Raw genomic sequence first — 21,328 nt, 5'->3', positions numbered from 1 at the left:
AGTCGGAAAACAATCTGTGATATGTCTTCTATTATATTCCTGGACCGATTATATGACAAAGGTCGCTATCGTTCATAAATAATGTTTGTTTACAAGATGTCCAGCGGTCTCCCATCCACTCCCATGTATTCATCAAACTTCCAGTGTGAGTTTTGGCACATGGGGGCGTGGTGGGGTGTCATGGCGCAGCCCCGGCGTCCAGTCACGTGACACCATGACGCTGGTGTCTTTTCCTTCTCTAAGCTTTCTTGACACAAACTAGGAAGTGAAACGGGTCCTGGACAGGTGTTGTTTACCAAACGGATCTATGCCGGTGCATTGGAGGGCTCCAATGGAGCCATATTTTTTTAATCAAAGTGCCTTCATTTCTGTAATTTCATCTGTAATATTTAAATAAATATCTTTATTAACATCAGGCAAGTTTGACAGGTCAAAGCAGTTAGTTAAATACGTTGTATTTTTATTTTTCTCCACTTCCCCAACCCTCTCCTCCTCATTGTTATCGCTGTCTTCCAGTTTGTGTGGTCTAGCAACAGCTGGGTTTTTGTGATAATGTGATTTTATGTTTTGGTCCTTCTTTGCTAAATCATATGGGATTTTATGATGTTGTTTGAGGCGGTTGTAGAGAGTTATAGTGTTACCTTGAGGTGCTGCAATGTTGCAAAAGTAGTGTTTTGAAATGAATGACTCCTTGTACATCCACACTAGAATGTGTTTCAGTATAAACACAAAATCACTCAACCTCACCACAAGGATATTCCTGAGTGTAGCTCATTTCTTTAGCTGTTTTGTGGCTCCATCAACACATGCTGTGTTGGGTTGCTATTCGATAGTAAAACTAGATAAAGTGCCACTCGGGGCACAGGTCTCCACCAGGGAAGGTCAGGTTGTGGCCTCCTGGTGGCGCTATAATAGGCCAATTTGAAAAGGGTGCCATTTCTTCTTATGCCTTGGATGGCAATTGGATGATTTGAGGCATTTTGTTAAAAAAAAAAGTTTTGCAAAAACCCACCTGTTGGTGGCGCTATAACAGGCCAATGTGAAAAGGGTGGGATATGCCTCAGCCTAGTAGGAAAGTCTGTGAAAGATTTCACGTAAATTGCATGCTGCGTTCATGATTTGAAGCATTTTGTTCCAATAATGTGTTTAGCAAAAATCCAACTGTTGGTGGCGTTATAACAGGCCATGGTTTCACTCTTCCTCACCTGGGAGACAGCAGGGTGGAGCGCGTGCCCAGAGGGCTGACCAGATGGATGGCTAGGTTCCCACGGTGGTTGTAGGACAGGGTGAGGTGAGCCTGGACGTGCTCGAGGGAGCTTACGAACTCCGGCCGCCCCCAGCATGCGTCCAGTGTCTTGCTGAAGGACAGCCGGCTCCCGATGTCTCTGCGGGGGCCAGGGAGAGGAGAGGGCTGAGGTTAATGGTGTACTGGTGGACAGCCTAACGAGGATCAAAGGAGGTCACGCACACATCAGATCAAAAGGCAAAAAGAGGAGTTCACTTTATCACTTCTGAAGAAGAGCAATGTAATGGAAACTGCACTTTGTTTATGTGGGAGCTAGTGTGCAAACTCATCTTTTTGCATTGGAGGCCTCCTAATACAGCAGTGTTTCGCAAACATTTTCATGTCAAGGACCCCTAATTGATATGTATTTGGCCACAGACCTTCTCCTTCAAAATCCATTAGCTACACACACATGTGTGTGTGTGTGTGTGTGTGTGTGACTGTGTGTGTGTGTCTAAGTATAAAATAGGGTTAAAGAGTTTAAACTGATTTTGATGAAGAGTCCCTAGAAGCCTCTTAACCCATTCTGAACGGGCACCCATTTTGGTGTCAGCATCATGTTATGCTTTAGCTATTGAAAAATAGCAGATCTACAAGCTCATATCGCGCCACTGAGTGGCGCGATACGAGCTTGTAGGTCTGCTATTTTTGAAAAATCGAAGAGCGACTGACATTTTTAGAATCTGATCTCAGGTCAGAATGGGTTCATCAGACCAGTGTGTGTCCGGCGGAAACCTCGTATGAATCTGATCTCAGGTCAGAATGGGTTAAGGACCCCACATTGAGTGTAATGCTGTACAGTCACACAAAGGCTAAGTAATTTCACTATTCGTTGTACGATGTCGATATCTAGGGCTTAATTGGTTAACCCATTAAAAACATGAAAGCATCTATGCCATTTTAGATTTTAGTCTTGGCTATTCATGCCTGAAGAAGGTCTATGAGTGTGCGGAGCCTCCCTTTCTTCTTTCATTTAGAGTTGGCTATTCATAAATAGCAGATGTACAAGCTCACAGTGATTTTTGAATGTTAAATAATTTTGAATTATTTGAGAACTGCTGATTTAGAAGGCATTTGTAGAGCTGGCCTCAGGTCTTAATGGGTTGAAGGACATGCATACAACCTTGGCTCTGTGAGCATGGTGTGAACACATTGGTGCTGTGGTCCCACGCTGGTCCAGTTCTGTGCCAGCGCCACCATGGCACCCGCGTCCAGCAGGCCGTAGCCGTATGAGTGACTCACTGAGAACGAGACGTCAGAAAAGAAAATGGGGTTTTATCTGCCTTGTCCACTGGTCAAGACTGTATCTTGATCAATCCATCACCTGGATGGATTGAATGAATGGCCTTTTGTTACGGTGTATGACTTATTGATGAGCTGTCACCTACGGTGATAAAGCAACAAGCCCCTAGAGGCCGTGGTTTGTAGTGGTTTTAGGACAGCTAAGGGGCATTGTTGGGCACGGCATGGAGCAGAGTGTCTACAACCCTCACTATAAGCCTCATTCATAAATCGTTCGTTGCCGGCAGGTTTCGTGTACCAAAAAATTGCTGATCTACAAACTTACAGCACTGTTGTGTGAGCTTGTAGATCATCTATTTTTGGCATGCGACAATGGTGTGCAACTTAGTAAGGCAGGCTTTAGGTGTAAAGTAAACCAAGGCCTTGCATGGTAACCAGGGGGGCAGTCAGCCAGATATTTCGTGAAGCCTCATTTGAAATCGGTAGTTCATATAATGGCCTGTTGTGGCGCTGGACTGGACCCAAAAAGCCCCATAGCTCCATAGAGGCCCATGTATTTTGGCCCAACTTCACCTAGACTGTATTACCTTAATAAACATGGTCATGAATACTTTCTTCTTCCAGTCACTAGTTTAAAGTCTCATTTCATAATATTCTTTTTGGAAAATTATGGTCCCATTAATTAAAAAAATGACCATAAAAAAAAAAACCATCGCGTATGTTCTGAGGGGCGTGGCTACCGTTACAGTCTATGATCGGGATTCCCCTCCCACTCGAGTCAAAATAAAAACCAACGGAGAAGAAGGGGGGAAGTCCGGCCTCGTTGTCTGGGCAGCCAATGGCCAGCTGGTCCAAAACGGAGCCAGCCAATGGCCAGCTGGTACCAAACGGATCTAGAAAGATGGCGACTTACAGTGCAGGAATAACAGGCTTCATTTTACGTCCATGTTAGACCCGGCGAACGCTTTGTCCATATTTTTTTTACAGTCTATGATGGTAACCAGTAAATATGGCAACATACTGTACATAGACATATCCCCATGAAAACTCTTTGAACTCTTTTCACTATGAGAGTAATTTGTAAAAGTAGTCACAATTACCTGCCAACAAGGTAATTTAAACAGTGTATTATTTGCTGCAACACTTTGCACATACGCAGAATGAAAACAAGCACTCCAGCGGTAATAGCCTATCTCCATCAAATGGTGTGGTGCACATTTTAAACGAGACATTTTGGTACAGTGATACTTATACGGGCGGTCCAGGTGTGTGTATTTCACAACTGAGACTCAGCCAGCCAGAATAAAGCAACAGAAACATCTGTTTTATAATGTTGCAAGTTTTTGAGGGGTTCATGGGTTCATTCGTATATAGATGTTTTGTATATCTCCTCTACTGCATATCATTCTTGGGACAGATCCATCAGTCATAGATTGATGGAGCAGAGATCCGTCAATGCCAGATGTGTGCTCTTTCCCGCATGACTATGCAGTATGCACGGCCTCGTTTCGGTGATTTGTTCACGTTACCTTGGAAGAACAACATTATGCTGCGTTCTCCCCGGCTACAGTAAAGCCTTGATGCACGACTATGTTAACAGAATGCAAGTGAATTCAATAGAGAGCTCATCTTTCGGCGTCTCTTCACAGGCAAATATAAACACTCCCTGGATTCGTTTCTTCCCGTGACCGCTGCCCTGCCGCCGTGTACCTCTGCGTCCGACGCCATTAGTCTTCCAGTCGTCTGTGCTGAGGTGTGCGGGGCGCGACGTCCTCACCACCAGGTGCTGCATGTCCCGCCAGGTCAGGTTCATGCTGCGGAGAGAGAGAGAGAGAGAGAGAGAGAGAGAGAGAGAGAGACAACACAACAACACGTCACAGTAGAACAACAACAGCAGTGTATTAGCTCTCTAGTGTGTCAGCCGGGATGAGTCTCTTAATCCAGTAAGACTTGAAAGGCAGGCCGATTCTGCAGATGTAATTTTCATTTTTTTTAATAACACTTTATTTGAATTTGAACAGATACGAAAATCTGAGTAAGGAAAGAAGAAGAATACAAATATACATTCATATTTTTACGAGGGCACACAAATATAAACAACAAATCCTTAACAGTTTTCTGAAAAACATATTATGTCTCGGTGGTTCTCAAACATTTTCATGTAAAGGACCTCCAAAATGATGAAGTATTTCGTCAAAAATCTACAAGCTCGAAAATGACACAGAGAATTTCCCGGTTTGAATGGATTAAACCTTAACACAATACAGTAATGGAATAACGAGTTTGTAGGACACACAGAAAAGGTCACGTTACACAAGAAGACACACCTGAAATGTGATCATGATGAAGCCGGTACACGCCGACCTACATGGACAATGTTTTTACATGATTTTGCAAGATCATGTTTCGTCACTTCACAACACAGAGGAAGCCCCAGAGGTCAGCCATAACAGAGAAACGGGCTCAGGTTATGGGGCTTAACGCAGAGTATAAAACACTGCTTTATAAAAGGCACGTCGTAAACTGTTGTGTGGGATAAAAAGAGGTCAGGGAAACGCAGAGACGAAACCTTGGCTCGGAGCAGTTTGCCTGGCGGGCCACGGCGCCCCCGGAGGAGAGAGCGCCTCGTCTCGTCGTCTGTAATGATAGTTTCTAATGAGCCCTGGGATTCTGGGATGCGTCACCTTCAACAAAAAAGCACAAAGCCAAATAATAAAGCCCATAATAAACCCTCTATCCATTTAGAGGGTGAAGCCTTTCGGTGAGCACAGAGAGAGAAAGAGAGAGGTATGCTCGGTGGTTTAAGGTAATCAAACCATGAATCACACTGCTTTACTGCTCACTCCGCGGTGCCACCATGTGCAGCAGACAGAAATAGAAACACTGAATTGCATCGCGGACTCGCGGCGCCTCTCACCTCCGTCACCCACCCCCCCCCCCCCCCCCCTTTCACATCAGCATTCCATCTCTCACAACCCTCTCATGTGTTATTAACACATATCCAATCAAATGTCAACTCACCCAACGAGGGAGACGTGCAGAGGTGCGAAAAGGAAGAAGAAATGAAGAAAACAGAAAACCGAGACAGAATTCTTCCTATTAAATGATTCCATCTCTGTGAATTCTGGTGTGCTCTGACTGAGATTTACTATCTACCTTGTTATTACTAGCGCAGTTGTTCTCTAACGGTTTCATTTCAAGCAACACCCGTAACTCTGAGAGTATAAATGGAAACAAATGGACCCGCAAATGGTCCAGAGTTACAGACCTGTTAAGCGTCCATTTGGAATCCCCTCAAGGAACCCTCCCTGGACCCCACTTTGAGAACCACTCTGCTAGCGCCTCTAATGCCCAATTTGGGTTTATACGCGTGATGCATTGTGAGCTTATAGATATTCTATTTTCGTGTGCACACAACTAGGTATAAATGAGGCTTTGTGTGTGTGTAGGGGGCGGTTGAGGTGCTTGCACCGAATGATTGCATTTGGTTTGTCACTGAATGTGATGGACGTTTAGTTTAGTTTAGATGGGCTACGCTTCACTTCTGCCCGTCAGAAATCTGCTCCGTGGAGCGCTGACAGTGGCACAGGCACAGGGGCGATGCCAGGGATGACGGGCGTGGTGCGACGTAATGAGCATTCAAACTGACTCGCGCCATGATAGCTGATTAGACCTGACACCTGTCAGCCAATCCCCTAATGAGGAAAGATGTGGCGATATGGAGAGTATTGAGTATACATGCATACAGCAGAAAACTAATCTTACGTCTCTCGCTCTCTCTCTCTCTCTATATATATATATATCCTATATTAAATTTGGCTTGCGGGTGGACGTTGGTAACCTGACTGCCAGATTGCGGCAGTATTGAGTTCCCTCCTCCTGTCTTCATCTGGTCTCTCTCAAGCTAAAACAATGAACCGGAAGCAGCGGGACAACAATCTGATATCTCCATAATAATTTCGAGTTGTAGTCTTGTTAGGTTGTGTTTACATTTGTGCTGTCACTGCTGTGGCACAGCTTCAATATGTCATCAGTCTTGCGTTGATCCCGCCTCTAGCGGCCGCATATCGCTCCGGTCTGATTTGGTCTGGAGTACATCGTCTCTGCCCGAGAGACACCGGACTCTCCCTTCTGGCAGAATGCAAATGTTGTCCAGCAGGGGGAGTGGTTTTACCAGGCTAGGACGTTGGGCGTCACAAACGTAATATGCCCATATATGGAGACCACTTTTAAAGGCCATATAGCGGATGTGGAAATCTCAACATCTATAGAGTGGAGCTATTTCAATGCCATTTTGGCTTTTTTCCCCCGACACATGGGGAAAAATGGGTTTCGGTGTTAAGGTTGCGAACCAGGACGTGCACACTCTCAGACGCGTTCGCGAATGTGCATTGAAACTAGTGTTGTCGAAAATATCGATATATCGATAAATATCGATTCTGAAAAATGAAAACGGTTCGATATGACTTTTCCATAGTATCGATACTATCGATACTGTCCCACTCCGTGCTCTCGTTGGTTGAGACCATGCTCCGCAGCGCAGAGTACAGCCCCCTCCAAACTGAGCCTTGAGGGAGGGGGGGAGGGGAGGGGCAGACGGGCCGTCACCGTCAGTCCTGAGTCCACTTCTCGAGTGCACAGCGCAGGCTGCGCAGCAGCACTCACAGACAGTAGGCTACTACACTGTGTCGTTCTCTCTGTGACAAGTTCTGTCTCCACGCTGTGTTAACTTATTTAACGCTCGTATTTCTTTATGTAAGATAAAGAATCCGATGTACACGGAGAGCTAAAGAGGACAGTTGCAAAAGCCTGCATACAATAATCCTACTTGTTGCTGTCATAGCGATAAGCTAACTAGCTAAAGCTATCAACAGTCAACACAATATAGCTACTAGCTAGCAAGCTAACGTTGCAATCTGTGTGTGTGTGTGTGTGTGTGTGTGTGTGTGTGTGTGTGTGTGTGTGTGTGTGTGTGCGTGCGTGCGTGCGTGCGTGCGTGATTCTGGATATTAATAATTCTACTAATAAAAATAATAATAGTTTGAGTAGGCTGGCCTTAGGCAGGATGCATTGATTTTTATAATTATAAATGATAAAGATTATAAATAAGGAATAGAAACCAAGATGATGTGGTTGACTGGTCAGAAAGAAATTAAATGCTGTAGTGCTTCACAACTTTACTTTTATGTGTAGGCCTATACTGGTTTATAATCCATAGTTATTTATAATAATATTAATAATAATAGGCCTAATAATAATAAAAATAATAAAAATGTAAAAAAATATGAAAGTGCATAAGATTGCACAGCTTTTATTTGTAATAAATGTTAAACCCTCAGAAATCGCCGTGGTTGCGTGGAATCGAAAATGGTATCGAAATATCAATACTTTTCCAAATATCGTATCGAAGTTGAAAATCCAGTATCGTGACAACACTAATTGAAACAAATGTTCCCTGTTCATTAGGGACAGGTCGATTTTTAAAAAGTGTACCCATGTAGAAAATCAATGACCCCAAGTGAAAATATGTGTCAATCACCATCGGTCAGACTCCGACCGACTCGACACTGGGCATTGCACTGGGGGTGTGGAATGCGTGTATCGAATTTAAAGTCGAACGGTTCTCGAGTTACGTGGATTACAGACGTACAGAGACTCATAGATTCTTCTTCTTCTTATTATTATTATTACACTTATTATTATACTCCTAGAGCTCTACAACATTCTGCATCACAAGGTTAGAGTGTCCGCCCTGAAACTGGGAGGTCGGGGTTCGACCCCCGGCCGGGTCATACCAAAGAATGTGACCCAATGCCTCCCTGCTTGGCACTCAGCATCAAAGGATTGGGGGGTCAATTCAGCTAATCAAATGATTCCCGAGCACGGCACGGCTGCAGCTCACCGCTCCACTTTGATTTTTATCTATTTTTCTGTGTCTGCTCCATGTTTTATAACTGCGGTACTGCAAAGACAAATTTCACATCTCCCGTGGGATCAATAAAGGTCTATCTATCCATGTTGCAATGGCTGCCAGCAGAAACCGCCCTCTCTGCTGTTCTAATCCAGGCATTAGGATGGAGCAGGTGTTTCTCTTAACAGGCGACACACACACACACACACACACATGATCATGATCACACTCACTTAGCCTCCAGTGCTAGTGCAATGATCCCAGCAGCCAGCGGGGCAGAGGCAGACGTCCCTGTGTGAGTGTCCGTGCATTTCTCTCTCAAGTCAGTTGTCACCTAGAGAAGACAGAAATGGAGAAATATATGGTACAGCGTGGCCCTAAACAGAGAATACACAGTGGCAGAATACCTGAGCACTGTGACCGACCCAAAACAAAGAAAAATCTTAACTAGGTACAGACTCAGTGAGCACAGTCTCGCGATCGAGAAAGGCCGTCATAGGCAGACCTGTATCCCGAGAGAAGACAGACTATGCACCCACTGCACACTAAATGAAGTGGAAACCGAGCTACACTTCCTAACCATCTGTCCATTGTACCAAGACATCAGAGACACATACTTCCCACAGATTACAACCACACACGGAGATTTTGAAAACATGACCAATGACAAAAAACTCCCATATCTGCTGGGCGAAGTACAACAATGTGCAAACACAGCAGCAAGATTTGTGAGTTGCTGTGATAGGAGAAGGATATCAAATGGAACACAACCACCGTAAAGACTAATCATTGTGTATATGCCTGCACTATACCTGCATCGAGTGATCTTGAACATAGAAGTTGATCTATTGAAGAATCTGACAAAGTACATAATTTTTGTTTTTGTTTTGATTGTATTGCTGTATTGTTGTACTGTTCTTTCTGCTTTGGCAATGTAAACGTATGTTTTCTCATGCCAATAAAGCCCTTTGAATTGAATTGAAAAGCCTGCTTTATAATGTACTACTCTGTACACTGGTGTCACAGCTGCTCTACAGCGATTTACAAAGCTCAACACGATGATGCCAACGTGTTGTTGCGGGCTTGTAGATCTGCTATTCGGGGAGTAAAATGGTTTTACGACAGAGTATAAATTCAGTAAAAGACACAGAGAGAGAGAGAGAGGTATGTGTGTGTCTGTCAATCTGACATGAGTTTCCCAGCAGCCCGAGTGAACATTACGCTGAAGGCATTTTGGACACAGGGTGGGCTAGTGGACTGTGGCAGTTCTGCCCGTGGCAATTGGTGATCTGATGGACGACAGTAGAAGAATCAGACAATCAATTCAATCCAAGGTCGGCAGCTCCCCGGCAAAGAGCTACCGACCAGGCGGTGGATGTCAGCCAAGTCAGATTAGCCAGCCAAGGAGGGCACAGAGAAGCAGATCCATCGGGTGCCATCAGGGTAAAAATATCCATTTTGGGATTTTGCCGGGTGCGTCATCTCTCGCTCCCCGTCATTGGCGGAAATTAACGAGGGTCATGACGAGGACAAGTCACAGACGAGCGGGGTGCCATAGGGTAAAAGGAACCGTGAAGGTAAGGGACAGATTCCTGTGTGTGTTTGTTTGTGTGTGTGTGTGTCTGCTTGACAGCTTGTGGCACTAATGACCTGTATCCCCATTCCCAGAGTAGAATGCACCTGGTTTAGAATCGTGGAAAAGATGCCTAGCTGTAGAAGGAGATAAAAAAGTAATGGAGGGGGAGGGCAGTTAATATGCAAGCCTGTTATGCCTCAGACACTCGTACAAGAACACAGAAAAACTTCTGTCATGAGAGTCCTGCCAATAACGGCTACAGTGTTCGAGAGCTTAAGAAAATAATTTAAAAAAAATGCATGGAAAAACCCCACAACTCGAGTATTTTGATCCGTGCCGCAGAACCTTTCCCCCTAATGCTACATAACATGTACTTAGAAGCCACCAGATGACAAAACGCGGTACACCGACTGCTACGGCAGTACATCAGTCATGGTACAAAGCACAGCTTCTTTCATTAATCACTGCTATTCGCACATTTTGAGTTGTTTGCTTGCTTGCAGCGTGCTTCTGGTTGAGCTCGGAGGGAACGGCAGACTTGCAGTTTGTTTTTGATGTTATTCTCTGTCTCTGTTCTTATTTTAGATGTGTGTGAAACTGTTTTACGAGTCTCATTTAAAGGTCCACCGATTTATGGGTGTTTATTCAGGCCTGACAGAAGTACGGCAACAGTACTGTATGTCGACCTTTGCCTTTCACTGGCATCCAAAGCTGATAATTATCATACATCAATAATTTCCACATTTGCAAATTCTCAGCGCAAAAATACTGTTGAGGGCGGGAATACAAATTCAGTCCCTAAAGTCCCTAAGACATGCAAGTGCTCCTTCTGTTTGTTTGGCGGAGTCGATGATGAATTCTGTGAAGGAACAAACAATGTCACACAAACAAGCAAGGAGCAGATATGGTGCTTTTAATTTCCTCCACTTATTATCAGCATCGGACCACCAGAACCCTATTCACGCTGTTTGATCACAGACATCTCAGTGGCAAACGAGACATGACAACCACGGTCAATGAGCTGTGGCATTGTGCCATAACGTACGACAAAACACTTAATGAGAGTGCTATGAATGCTAATGAGACAATATTGAATAATTTTGTTTTGTTTTTCCTTTTAGAATCGACATCATGTGGTATTCATCATGTGCTATTTTCAAATAGTCGATGTATATGGGGTTAAGTGGTTAAGTACATATTTTAATGCTATGTTTACTCATTTTGTTGGGTAGAGGTCCCCGGATCGCTAGAGGTCCCCGGATCGCACTTTGAGAACCACTGGTTTAACCACATGAACCGGGGAATCCATACTCGTGATCATTCAATGAAAATAGCAGATCTACAAGCTCAATATGGGATCAAGAAAGTATAATGGAAAGTACAAGGGAAAGGGAGATCTTGGTTATAGGGCATAGCAGTGTGCGTGGTTTTATGGTTCCACTGGGAATCGGCCATTCATTTTTCCCATAGAGATTTACAAAAATATTTATATCAATTATGATTCATGACCGGCGGTGGCTCAGGGGTAGAGTGGCTGGATGGTAACCGTAAGGTTGCCAGTTCAAAGCCAGGCTCCCCCAGAGTTACAGTCGAAGTGTCCTTGAGCAAGATGCTGAACCCCTACTCCCGATGTATGGTTGGTGCCTTGCATTGGTTTCCGCTGCCATCGGTGTATGAAAGTGTGTGTGAATGGGTGAATGTAATGCACAATCTATGTAAAGCGCCTTGGATAAAGGCGCTATATAAATGCACCATTTACCATTTAGATTATGTGAAAGAAATTCTATGATATACTACATTTAATAAATACCTTTTCTTTAGCGTTTTCTATTTAATTTTTTCACAGAATGAAAGGTTTTCTGGTCATGGCTCACCGGGATCCTGGATGACCAGAAAACCACGCCCACTGCTATGCTCTATATTCCTGCAGGGGAAATTCAGTTTCACCCAGCTGCTGGCTGCTCGGATGATTATAATGAGCAGTTAGGGGTTAAATATAATTTGACTTGTAGGTAGGCGGAGAGAACACCAGACGGCCTCTCTTACACACTCAGCCACGGCCGCCTGAATGCTTCGTCTGCTTGTTTGTCGTTTGTTTGTTTACAGGGTTTGTCTCAAGGGTATGTCGAGTTGCCTGACTACCCACTATCTGTTTCTCGCTGGGGTTTCCGGAGCTGAAGGTGGTGGCGAGGGTGGAGGAGCAGGCCTCGCTGTACCAGGGCACGTTGCCGTACTGGGTGGTGCTGCTGATGGACAGGGTGTAGATGCTGTTGGTGTAGCCGTCACAGTTGCAGCTGTCCTTCTCCCTGCCACCGTTGCCCGATGCCCACACGAAGATGGAGCCCAGTCCGCCGCGACCCTGGAAAAAAGGCAAAGAACACAGAGAGTAGTGGGAGAGGAGGAGAGACACTCGTATATGAAGAGCGATTAAAGTGTGAAGAATTACCCTCGCCAAAGATGTTCTCCCTCAAGCAATAAAAGCCTGCTATAACTTGCTGCATCCGCTAAGACACTGCACCGTTGTGGGCATAAATGTTATTATTAATACATCATAATGCCTGACAATTTACTGTGGCAGCGCGACGGATAACAAACAGATGAAATGTAATTACAAAGTGTACTCAAGCTGACTTTAATTTGGGAGACTGATAAACGAGCAGTGGCTATTGGAAAGTAGAACAAGATAGAACAAGACAGGGGGGGAGGAAGGCACCCAAAATGTGCAGATCGTTCTCACATAATCCCATTAGCAATGTGGGGGTCCGCATTTCAAAAGAAACAATTAAGTGGAACGAAGCATAGAATGTGAAGATCAGCAACGCAGGCACAGACTCACATGCAGAGGTGTAAAGTAACTGAGTATGTTTACTCAAGGTACTTTTAATTTATTTGAGTATTTGCATTTCTTAATTCTTACTACTCTGCTACATCTCAGAGGCAAATTTTCACTCCACTACAATTATTTGACAGCTTTAGTTACTATGTAGATCTGGTGATTTAAAAAAAGTTTAGTATTTCTACTATCAACTATTTTGATGCCAATACTTTTACAAGTAACATTAAATTGAAACTGAAAAATGTAATAAGGGCCTTTTGCTAGTAATATAATATAATTCTTATAGTGGTATTGCTACTTTTACTTAACGGAACTACACCATGCATTTTAAAACTGTATTTAATATTTAATATCATATTGTTTATGTCATTTTCTAATGGTTTGAGCCTAAATCACCACTCTGATATAACCAGTTTCAAGTAATTTCTGTCTGGCTTCTAAAGTAGTTTCAGCTACAGCACCACTGATGTGGCTGGTGTTACTATTTAGCCACCACAACGTTTTGGTTACACTTTTATTTCAGTCCGTATATCATATGATATATAATCCCTCCCCCACTATGTATTGCCCAAGTAGGGCAATACATAATTATGACATCACTGGTACCACCAAATCAGTTGGGCTGTTCTGAGACAAATTTCCATAAAAACCCATATATGATGAGAAAGTCTGATTGTTCAAAATTGGGTATTTGTGGGGATAGAAGACACAGGGAGCCTCAAAAACACAAACATATGGGAAAAGTTGAAATTCATGATATAGGAAATTCCAGTAAAAAGTACTTCTTCCACAACTGCACGTATCATTCCCATTAGCAATGCAGGGGTTCATATTTCAAAGAACATGTATTGGAACGTTTCATAGCATGTGAACAGCAGCAACCCCCGGCACGGACAATACAATCTTTCTTTTTCAGCAGCCGCAAGTGGGTGGAATAAAAATGATAACACTACAAAACCCAGAAGGGGCGAGGGAACACGACCAGGAGGCTGATGAGAGGTGTGATATATTCTCTCACAGAGAAAGGGATAATGAAGTAGATAATGATCAACACTAGTGCAGTGTATGTTCCGAGCGTGGCCATTCGGAACACGTGGCCATTTGGAGCTTGTAGCTGCTTGGAAGACACGGCTGTTTAGAACGGCGGGCCAATTACTTAGCTGCTGCTTGCTCCGTTCCCTGACAGGGTGTGCCTGTTCGGAGCACATGGTCATTCTGGGTAGTTTGAGTACTTGCCCCCCCACCCCCACCACTCCTCCCCCCACCCACCTAAAGGGCTGCTTGCCGTGCTCTCGAGAACCAATCTTCCAATCGACTTCATATCTCAACACTGAACTGAACACACTAGGTTTCTTAGCGATACACACCACATAAATGTGAAGGCGATCGGATGAAGTCTAGAGATATGTGAAAGAAAGACACGCACACACACACACACACACACACACACACACACACACACACACACACACACACACACACACACACACACACACACACACACACACACACACACACACACACACATTTGTAGATAGGCAGAGAACAGAGACAATGGTTAGGATGGGGATGGATGCTCACTCCGTTTCACACCATGCCTAAGCTCCAGCAGAGCCTGAGATGAGAAAGCAGTGCTGTGGAAGTAACATCAACAAACTCCAAAGCATCGTCGCGCAACAGGCACACACACACGCACGCTTACAACACTCTCTTCCGCAAGCACACAAACGCACAACCCTCTCACATATGCATGAACACAAACACAAAACACCGTCATCAACAAGCTCTTGTCATTATAGATTCAAAGAAGCCGCTGTGAATGTTTTCCTTGTCGCTTGTTTGGGGACCAGCAGCCGCTCTTCAGCTCCCATGAATACAATAAGCACTAACCACTTTCCTCACTTATCAACACCTTTCTGGACGGCTTCCTGCCAGGGAAATAATGATTCAAAAGCGTTTCCAAGCTCATCCTTGAATCTCAAGAAGACTTGTGCTCCTGTAATTTAACTTTCCTCAAACAAAAAAAGCATCATGCTGCAAATGTTTGCTCAAAACAGAGCAGATATTAGTCTCTTAAACCTTGCTTGAAATGTGCCTGGGATAATTGCGTCGCGATATATTTCTGAGACACTATCAGACTTAAAATGGGTTATTCCACTTTAAAATGTGTTTAGGGGTCATTAGTTTAACTGCATAACCCGCATTCTACATTTTTAATCCCTTGTCTCCCCCTGCGTAATATGCTAAACCCGCTATTTGTTGTATGTGTTTAATTCGCCGTTTTGTAATAATTTAAAATAAATAGTGGATTTGCCAACCGCCGGCTTGCAAGGGCTTATGGGAAACTGAGCCCAATCTCCCGGATCACGGAAGTGGCTTTTTTCCCCGGCTCAATAACTAATCATTGGAGTGTTTTCAAGCAGATTTTCATGGATCAAAGCAAGCCCCCAGTGCAGCTCTCCAACGTTGAAGCACTGGGCCCTAGTGAAGAGCTGGGACAGACCCGTGGAGTTATGAGGAGGAAACCCCGTGGAGCTGGGGTTTAACATTCAGCGCCCGTTTGCACTTTGGACACCAAATTTGGCCTGTGTATATGTTATATATTAATATAAAGCCCTACTAGTCTATTTTTTAAGTTCCTTGATTTAATATTTAGATATTTGATATTCATTTTAACAGGCACGGCCTGTTCCTAATTCCTATACAAACCCATTGTAACATTTTCTCATAAATGTTTTCATTATTGTATTATTTCATTTCCCTAAAGAATTATAAAACATAAATGAAATAAGTAATTGTAAAAATACAGCCTCCTCACACATTAGGACAACAACAGTCACCAGAACCAAGGACAGGTGTTTTCAATTAATCTAACATGGTTAAAATGGAGTTTGAACTTAACCCCAAACATGTTTGAAAGTGATATATCCTTTTAAACACTTTGGGGCATTCGCCACAAATTCCCTCACCGGGAGCTGTGTACAGGGTGTACCTCCCCAAGATCAAAATGTATCGGTCAGCAGTGACAGCAAGTGGCATTACGAATAGATTGTGAGAAAATGTTAAATAGAGAAAATGAAAAGGTAAGAGAAAAAATTTGATTAATGGATTCTACCATGTGCACTGCAGTTGTGCACTAAATGTCAGGCTTACTTTGAATTGCACCCAAGTGGTGGTCTTTAAGCTGTGATTGATGCTCTTAACGTTGAAGCCGCATTTATAGTGGCCGCACACCCCTGCAGCAGGTTACAGGGGCTAACTGGTCATACTTGCAGCATCAGGGGTTATCTCAGTAAAACCCGAAAGGTCCTGTTGTGCTGCTGTCAGGTAATAATTGCTCTGCAACACGCGTGCCACATAGTAGGCTTGTGATGAATGACTCACTCACTTCCATAAAAAAGAAAATGCACCATTTCACACGTCCATGTGCCAATTGCTTTCCAATTCTTTCTCTTCTTTTAATCTAAACCCTGCCCTGCTTCAGCTATTTCTCCTCAATTTCTCTCTCCGAGCCAGTCTGGCATTGCTCATTTCACCATCTTGCTAATGTCTCTATCTCTCTTAATAATTGTATGCCGCTCAGGGCGCTGACACATGAGAAGCGATGGCATTAGCCTTAGATGACTCGTTGGGCTCCCTCCGTGACTCGTCTGGGTCGAAGAGGAGGACAAAAAGGAGTCATTTAACTCAGAGCATGAAGAGATAAGAGTATGGTCTACTCTTACCCCGTCCGCTGTTCAAAATACCTTTGCTGCCTTCACACAGAAATCAATCCTCATTATACCACAGGTCGTTTCGAGGAAGCATTGGTTGAAACGGCCTTCTAGCTGTGGATCAAACCAGCACCATTCACCACCTATTAAATCAAAACAAATAATTCAGCTGCTCTGTTTTCCCAGAGCGCTAGCAAACTCGGTGGCTAGGCTAGCTAGTTTCTTGGGACATTTGTGGTCGTAGTGACTACATCCGTCATTAAACATTTTAACGTGATTATTGCCACTTCAGTGATGCTTGCGGAACTCGACTTCGTCTCGTTCCTTACCGCATCACTGGCAATAATCACGTTAAACCACACCCTCTCGTGTAATATTGCTTAATTGATCAGTTTGTATTGTAACCATAGAGTATATATATCTATAGAGAAGACACCCGAGTTCTCCTCCCATCCACTTGCATTGAGTTGCTCAAAAGCGCATGAGGCGGATTCACTCCTCCTTCCTGGTAGGAACAGAGTGCATTCTGGGACGGATTGCAATGGTGAGTGGCCCCAAACACATGAACGTGCTGCCGTTGAACGCGCACGAGCGTCGTCCGTCGTGAACGTGTACAATGATAGTCAACGGACAGCGCGTTCATGTGTTTGGGGCCAGGCTGCAATACCTTCATTCGGCCACTATGTCCATTTCGCCTCAAGATTTCCTCCGGGTGCCTTCTCTATAAATATATATACTCTAAGATTGTAACTCACAAAGCTCTCAGAATTTAAAGTTGCAATCCAGAACATATTTGAATGAATAAAACAATATTGTATATACATGCAATATAACTAGTACATCTGCAGTGGTTGTAGCTGGTCTCCCTACTCTTCCATTGAGAAATGTAGCTTTAACAACTTTAGCCCTATATCAGGGATACTCAAATACAAATCTTGAAGGGCCACAAATATTTTTTTGAAGTTCCGTCTATTGAAGTCTGTCAATTAAGACAAGTTTATACAAATCGGATCCCATCCCAACCAACCGACTTAACAATACTGGGTTTTACTAGTATGAAAAATAACATTTGTCACATTGACAAGTATTCCTCTCCAACAATCCTGTTATAAAATCACACACACGCAGACACACACACGCACACCCACGCACGCACGCAGTGAATACAACAGAGACTGACTTGCAGTAACTCGAGAAAACTATAATTTGTTCAGCGTCTACAGAGAGGTGTGCCGATAATGGACTGGTCTGCCTATTGAGGACCCGTGCCCTATATACTCAGTTGACCATGTCCCCCAACTCCTTTTCTGCCTCACCGTCAAGTGTCGCCAAACATTCGCCCACCAGAATACAATTATTGTAACTCCCTCCTTACTGGCCTACCAGCATGCGCACTTAAGCCTCTCCAACTGATCCAAAATGCCACAGCTCGCTTGGTCTTCAACAAGACAAAATTCTCACATGTTTCCCCCCTTCTCCGCTCCCTCCATTGGCTCCCCGTCGCTGCCCGCACAGAATACAAAACTCTGATGCTGGCATTCAAACCAACCAAAGGTATGGCTCCCCCATATCTTGCAAGTTTGATCGAACCCTACAAACCCTCCCGTGCACTCAGATCAACCAACGCAGGGAAGCTGGAAGTACCTTCACTCAAAACGCCGGGACAACGCTCCACACGTCCCAAACTCTTCTCCCTTCTGGCTCCCAAACTATGGAATGCACTTCCCATTACAATCAGAACTGCAGCCTCACTCTCAATCTTCCACCGTAGTCTGAAAACCCACCTCTTCAGACTCCATCATGGCCTGTAGCACTTTCGCTAGCACCTTACAGGCATATGCAAAGGCCCAACTTATGTAACTTAGATTAGCATTTTATGTAGACTTATAGCATATTATGTATAATTATTCCACTGTTACGTTCTTAGCTTACGTAATACTTAATAACTACTTTTTTATGTATGTGATGTATTGCCATTAGTGATGCGCGGCCGGCCCGTTGCCCGCAGGTCCCGCGGGTTCTCCCGCGGGGCGGGACGGGTCAAGGTTTTCAGTGCAATTATCGGCGGTGGGCGGGGCGGGCCCCCCCCTCGGCGGTGGGCGGGTGGGCCCCCCCTCCCAAAAAAGGAGAAAAAAAAGAATTCCGGTACCTGCTCTCCTGTGTCTACTGTCTACTCCTGCTGAAACCACCAGGTTGTTGTTCATCAATGTGTTGCTTATGAAAGGGCGCTTTAGCTCCTGCCTTTTTGTTCTTGCTTAATGTGAGTCGCACTAGATTGATAAAAAATAAGTTAATTAAGTCCTTGGCAGACATTGAGTTTTAAGAGCGTCTGCTAAATGCCTAAATTGTAAATTGTAATCTATCACGCTGCCCGTTTGGCGAATAACGAATGATGTTACATATTTATTAGGGATGCACTGAAAGGGAAATTCTTGGCCGAAACCGAATACCGAATATAGGAAACAGTTGGCCGAAAACCGAATACCGAATAGCCGAATACATCTTCGTTGTAAAGCTATACCTGATTATGGCAAAAGACATGATTATGGATTTTCATAATCGATTAATTGGGCGATTATTTTAACGATTAATCGGATTATGGCACCTTTTTGCAATTACCTTTAAAAAAATGCTTCAAGTTATTGTAGGCATGTTGTAACTAACAATAAAGACAATAAAAATGAATACTCCTTCAAAATTAATATTTTACCCCCTTTTTTATACAATTTGATTTAATTGCCATTCCTTGTACTTGTAATGATACTTTAATCTGTAATGTTGACCGTGTATAGCTGACTGTCTTTCTTTCCATTTCTATCTCTGGGAGCCCAATTTATTTATTTATTTTATTTCTATTGTAAAATCAATGTCAATTTTGAGAGTCTATTTGGTTCCATTTTTGCACTCTGTTACAGACCCTTAGGGTCCACTTGGTTTACTTACTAACTATCTATAATTTAGCTGGAACTACCACTATGAGAACCACTGTCCTACACAGTCTGTGTGGGCACACGCACGCACGCACGCACGCACACACACACACACACACACACACACACACACACACACACACACACACACACACACACACACACACACACACACACACACACACACACACACACACACACACACACACACACACACACACACACACACACACACACACACACACGCATGCTAGCTGATAGGGGAAAACATTCTTATTTAGCAGCCATATTAGCATGCTTTCTTGGCTCTAGTATCACATATTGCCAAAGTTAAACAGCACTGAACAACTGATCATTGTTAAGCAAAACGTTCACGGACATTCTGCTTTTTGCCCTATGCCCACTTCAATGCGCTGCTGATCACAGGTGGAACAAATTTGAGGAGCTAACGAGCAAGCTACTGCTAGTGTTCGTCGTAGCCTGCCTGCAAGCTCACAGATTCAGACATTGGGGAGCATTTTTGGTCATACGACAAAAGAATAGACAGTGGCGGTGCTCACAAATACCATGTTTTGGGACCTGTTTTGGGCATTTTGCAACCTGTTGACGAGCTTGCCGTTTTCGCGGAGCGCAGCCACAGAGCAACTTGACGCTCTCTGTGTGTGTGTGTGCGTGTGTGTGTGTGTGGGAGGAGACTGAAGTTGGGAGACGGAGAGAGAGAGGGGTAGATGCGGAGCACTCTGGTTACGTTCAAGACAATCGCGTGTTGTGTTTATACCGACCCGGTGTTTTGACTATTCAGTGATATTTTTCGGCCTATTTGAGCCGAAACCGAATAGGCCGAATTTTCGGTGCATCCTTAATATTTTGTGTAATGTTATACATGTTTTGGACCAGACACTGACACGTTGAGTCTCCTCAGACTCACCTTGATGACCCCCTGGAGGAAGGCCTCCTCAGACTCACCTTGGTGACTCCCTGGAGGAAGGCCTCCTCAGACTCACCTTGGTGACCCCCTGGAGGAAGGCCTCCTCAGACTCACCTTGGTGACCCCCTGGAGGAAGGCCTCCTCAGACTCACCTTGGTGACCCCCTGGAGGGAGGCCTCCTCAGACTCACCTTGATGACCCCCTGGAGGAAGGCCTCCTCAGACTCACCTTGGTGACCCCCTGGAGGAAGGCCTCCTCAGACTCACCTTGATGACCCCCTGGAGGAAGGCCTCCTCAGACTCACCTTGGTGACCCCCTGGAGGAAGGCCTCCTCAGACTCACCTTGGTGACCCCCTGGAGGAAGGCCTCCTCAGACTCACCTTGGTGACCCCCTGGAGGAAGGCCTCCTCAGACTCACCTTGATGACCCCCTGGAGGAAGGCCTCCTCAGACTCACCTTGGTGACCCCCTGGAGGAAGGCCTCCTCAGACTCACCTTGGTGACCCCCTGGAGGAAGGCCTCCTCAGACTCACCTTGGTGACCCCCTGGAGGAAGGCCTCCTCAGACTCACCTTGGTGACCCCCTGGAGGAAGGCCTCCTCAGACTCACCTTGGTGACCCCCTGGAGGAAGGCCTCCTTGGCCAGCTTGGCGGGTCCGTCCACTGTCTTGCCGTCGTCCTCAGGGCCCCAGCTGGCGCTGTAGATGTGGATGTGTTGCGCGTTGAGGCTGAGCGAGCGGGCCTCCACCACGTCCGTCACTTCCCCGTCTAGCATGCGCACGCCTGGGGAATACACGCACACACACACAAGCACGCACGCACATCAAACAATGGCGGAGTGACAGGGGAGTCGAGGGGATTTGGAATTCTAGCTTCAGATGTCCACGAAAGAGCCAAAATGAAAGTGAC

The 21,328-nt window shown here is 44.7% G+C and overlaps 1 protein-coding gene across 3 annotated transcripts in view; it reads right to left on the bottom strand.

Annotated features, from left to right (window-relative positions):
* Positions 1 to 21,328, bottom strand: part of furinb (furin (paired basic amino acid cleaving enzyme) b) — a 149,794-nt gene that overhangs the window by 15,127 nt on the left and 113,339 nt on the right. For all 3 annotated transcript variants that reach the window (XR_014569184.1, XR_014569185.1, XM_083763921.1), the window contains exons 8-13: positions 21,030 to 21,202; positions 12,161 to 12,373; positions 8,672 to 8,772; positions 4,238 to 4,341; positions 2,409 to 2,526; positions 1,206 to 1,385 (exon numbers count right to left, since the gene is read on the bottom strand). Coding sequence is in view for 1 of the 3 variants with exons in the window: in XM_083763921.1 (XP_083620047.1) it covers positions 1,206 to 1,385; positions 2,409 to 2,526; positions 4,238 to 4,341; positions 8,672 to 8,772; positions 12,161 to 12,373; positions 21,030 to 21,202 (889 nt within the window). In the remaining 2 variants the exon portion in view is untranslated. The remainder of the gene's footprint in view (positions 1 to 1,205; positions 1,386 to 2,408; positions 2,527 to 4,237; positions 4,342 to 8,671; positions 8,773 to 12,160; positions 12,374 to 21,029; positions 21,203 to 21,328) is intronic.

This window comes from Protomyctophum parallelum (assembly GCF_964188405.1).
Source record: "Protomyctophum parallelum genome assembly, chromosome: 4".
NCBI lineage: Eukaryota > Metazoa > Chordata > Actinopteri > Myctophiformes > Myctophidae > Protomyctophum > Protomyctophum parallelum.
This window is presented reverse-complemented; position numbering and strand designations above follow the sequence as displayed.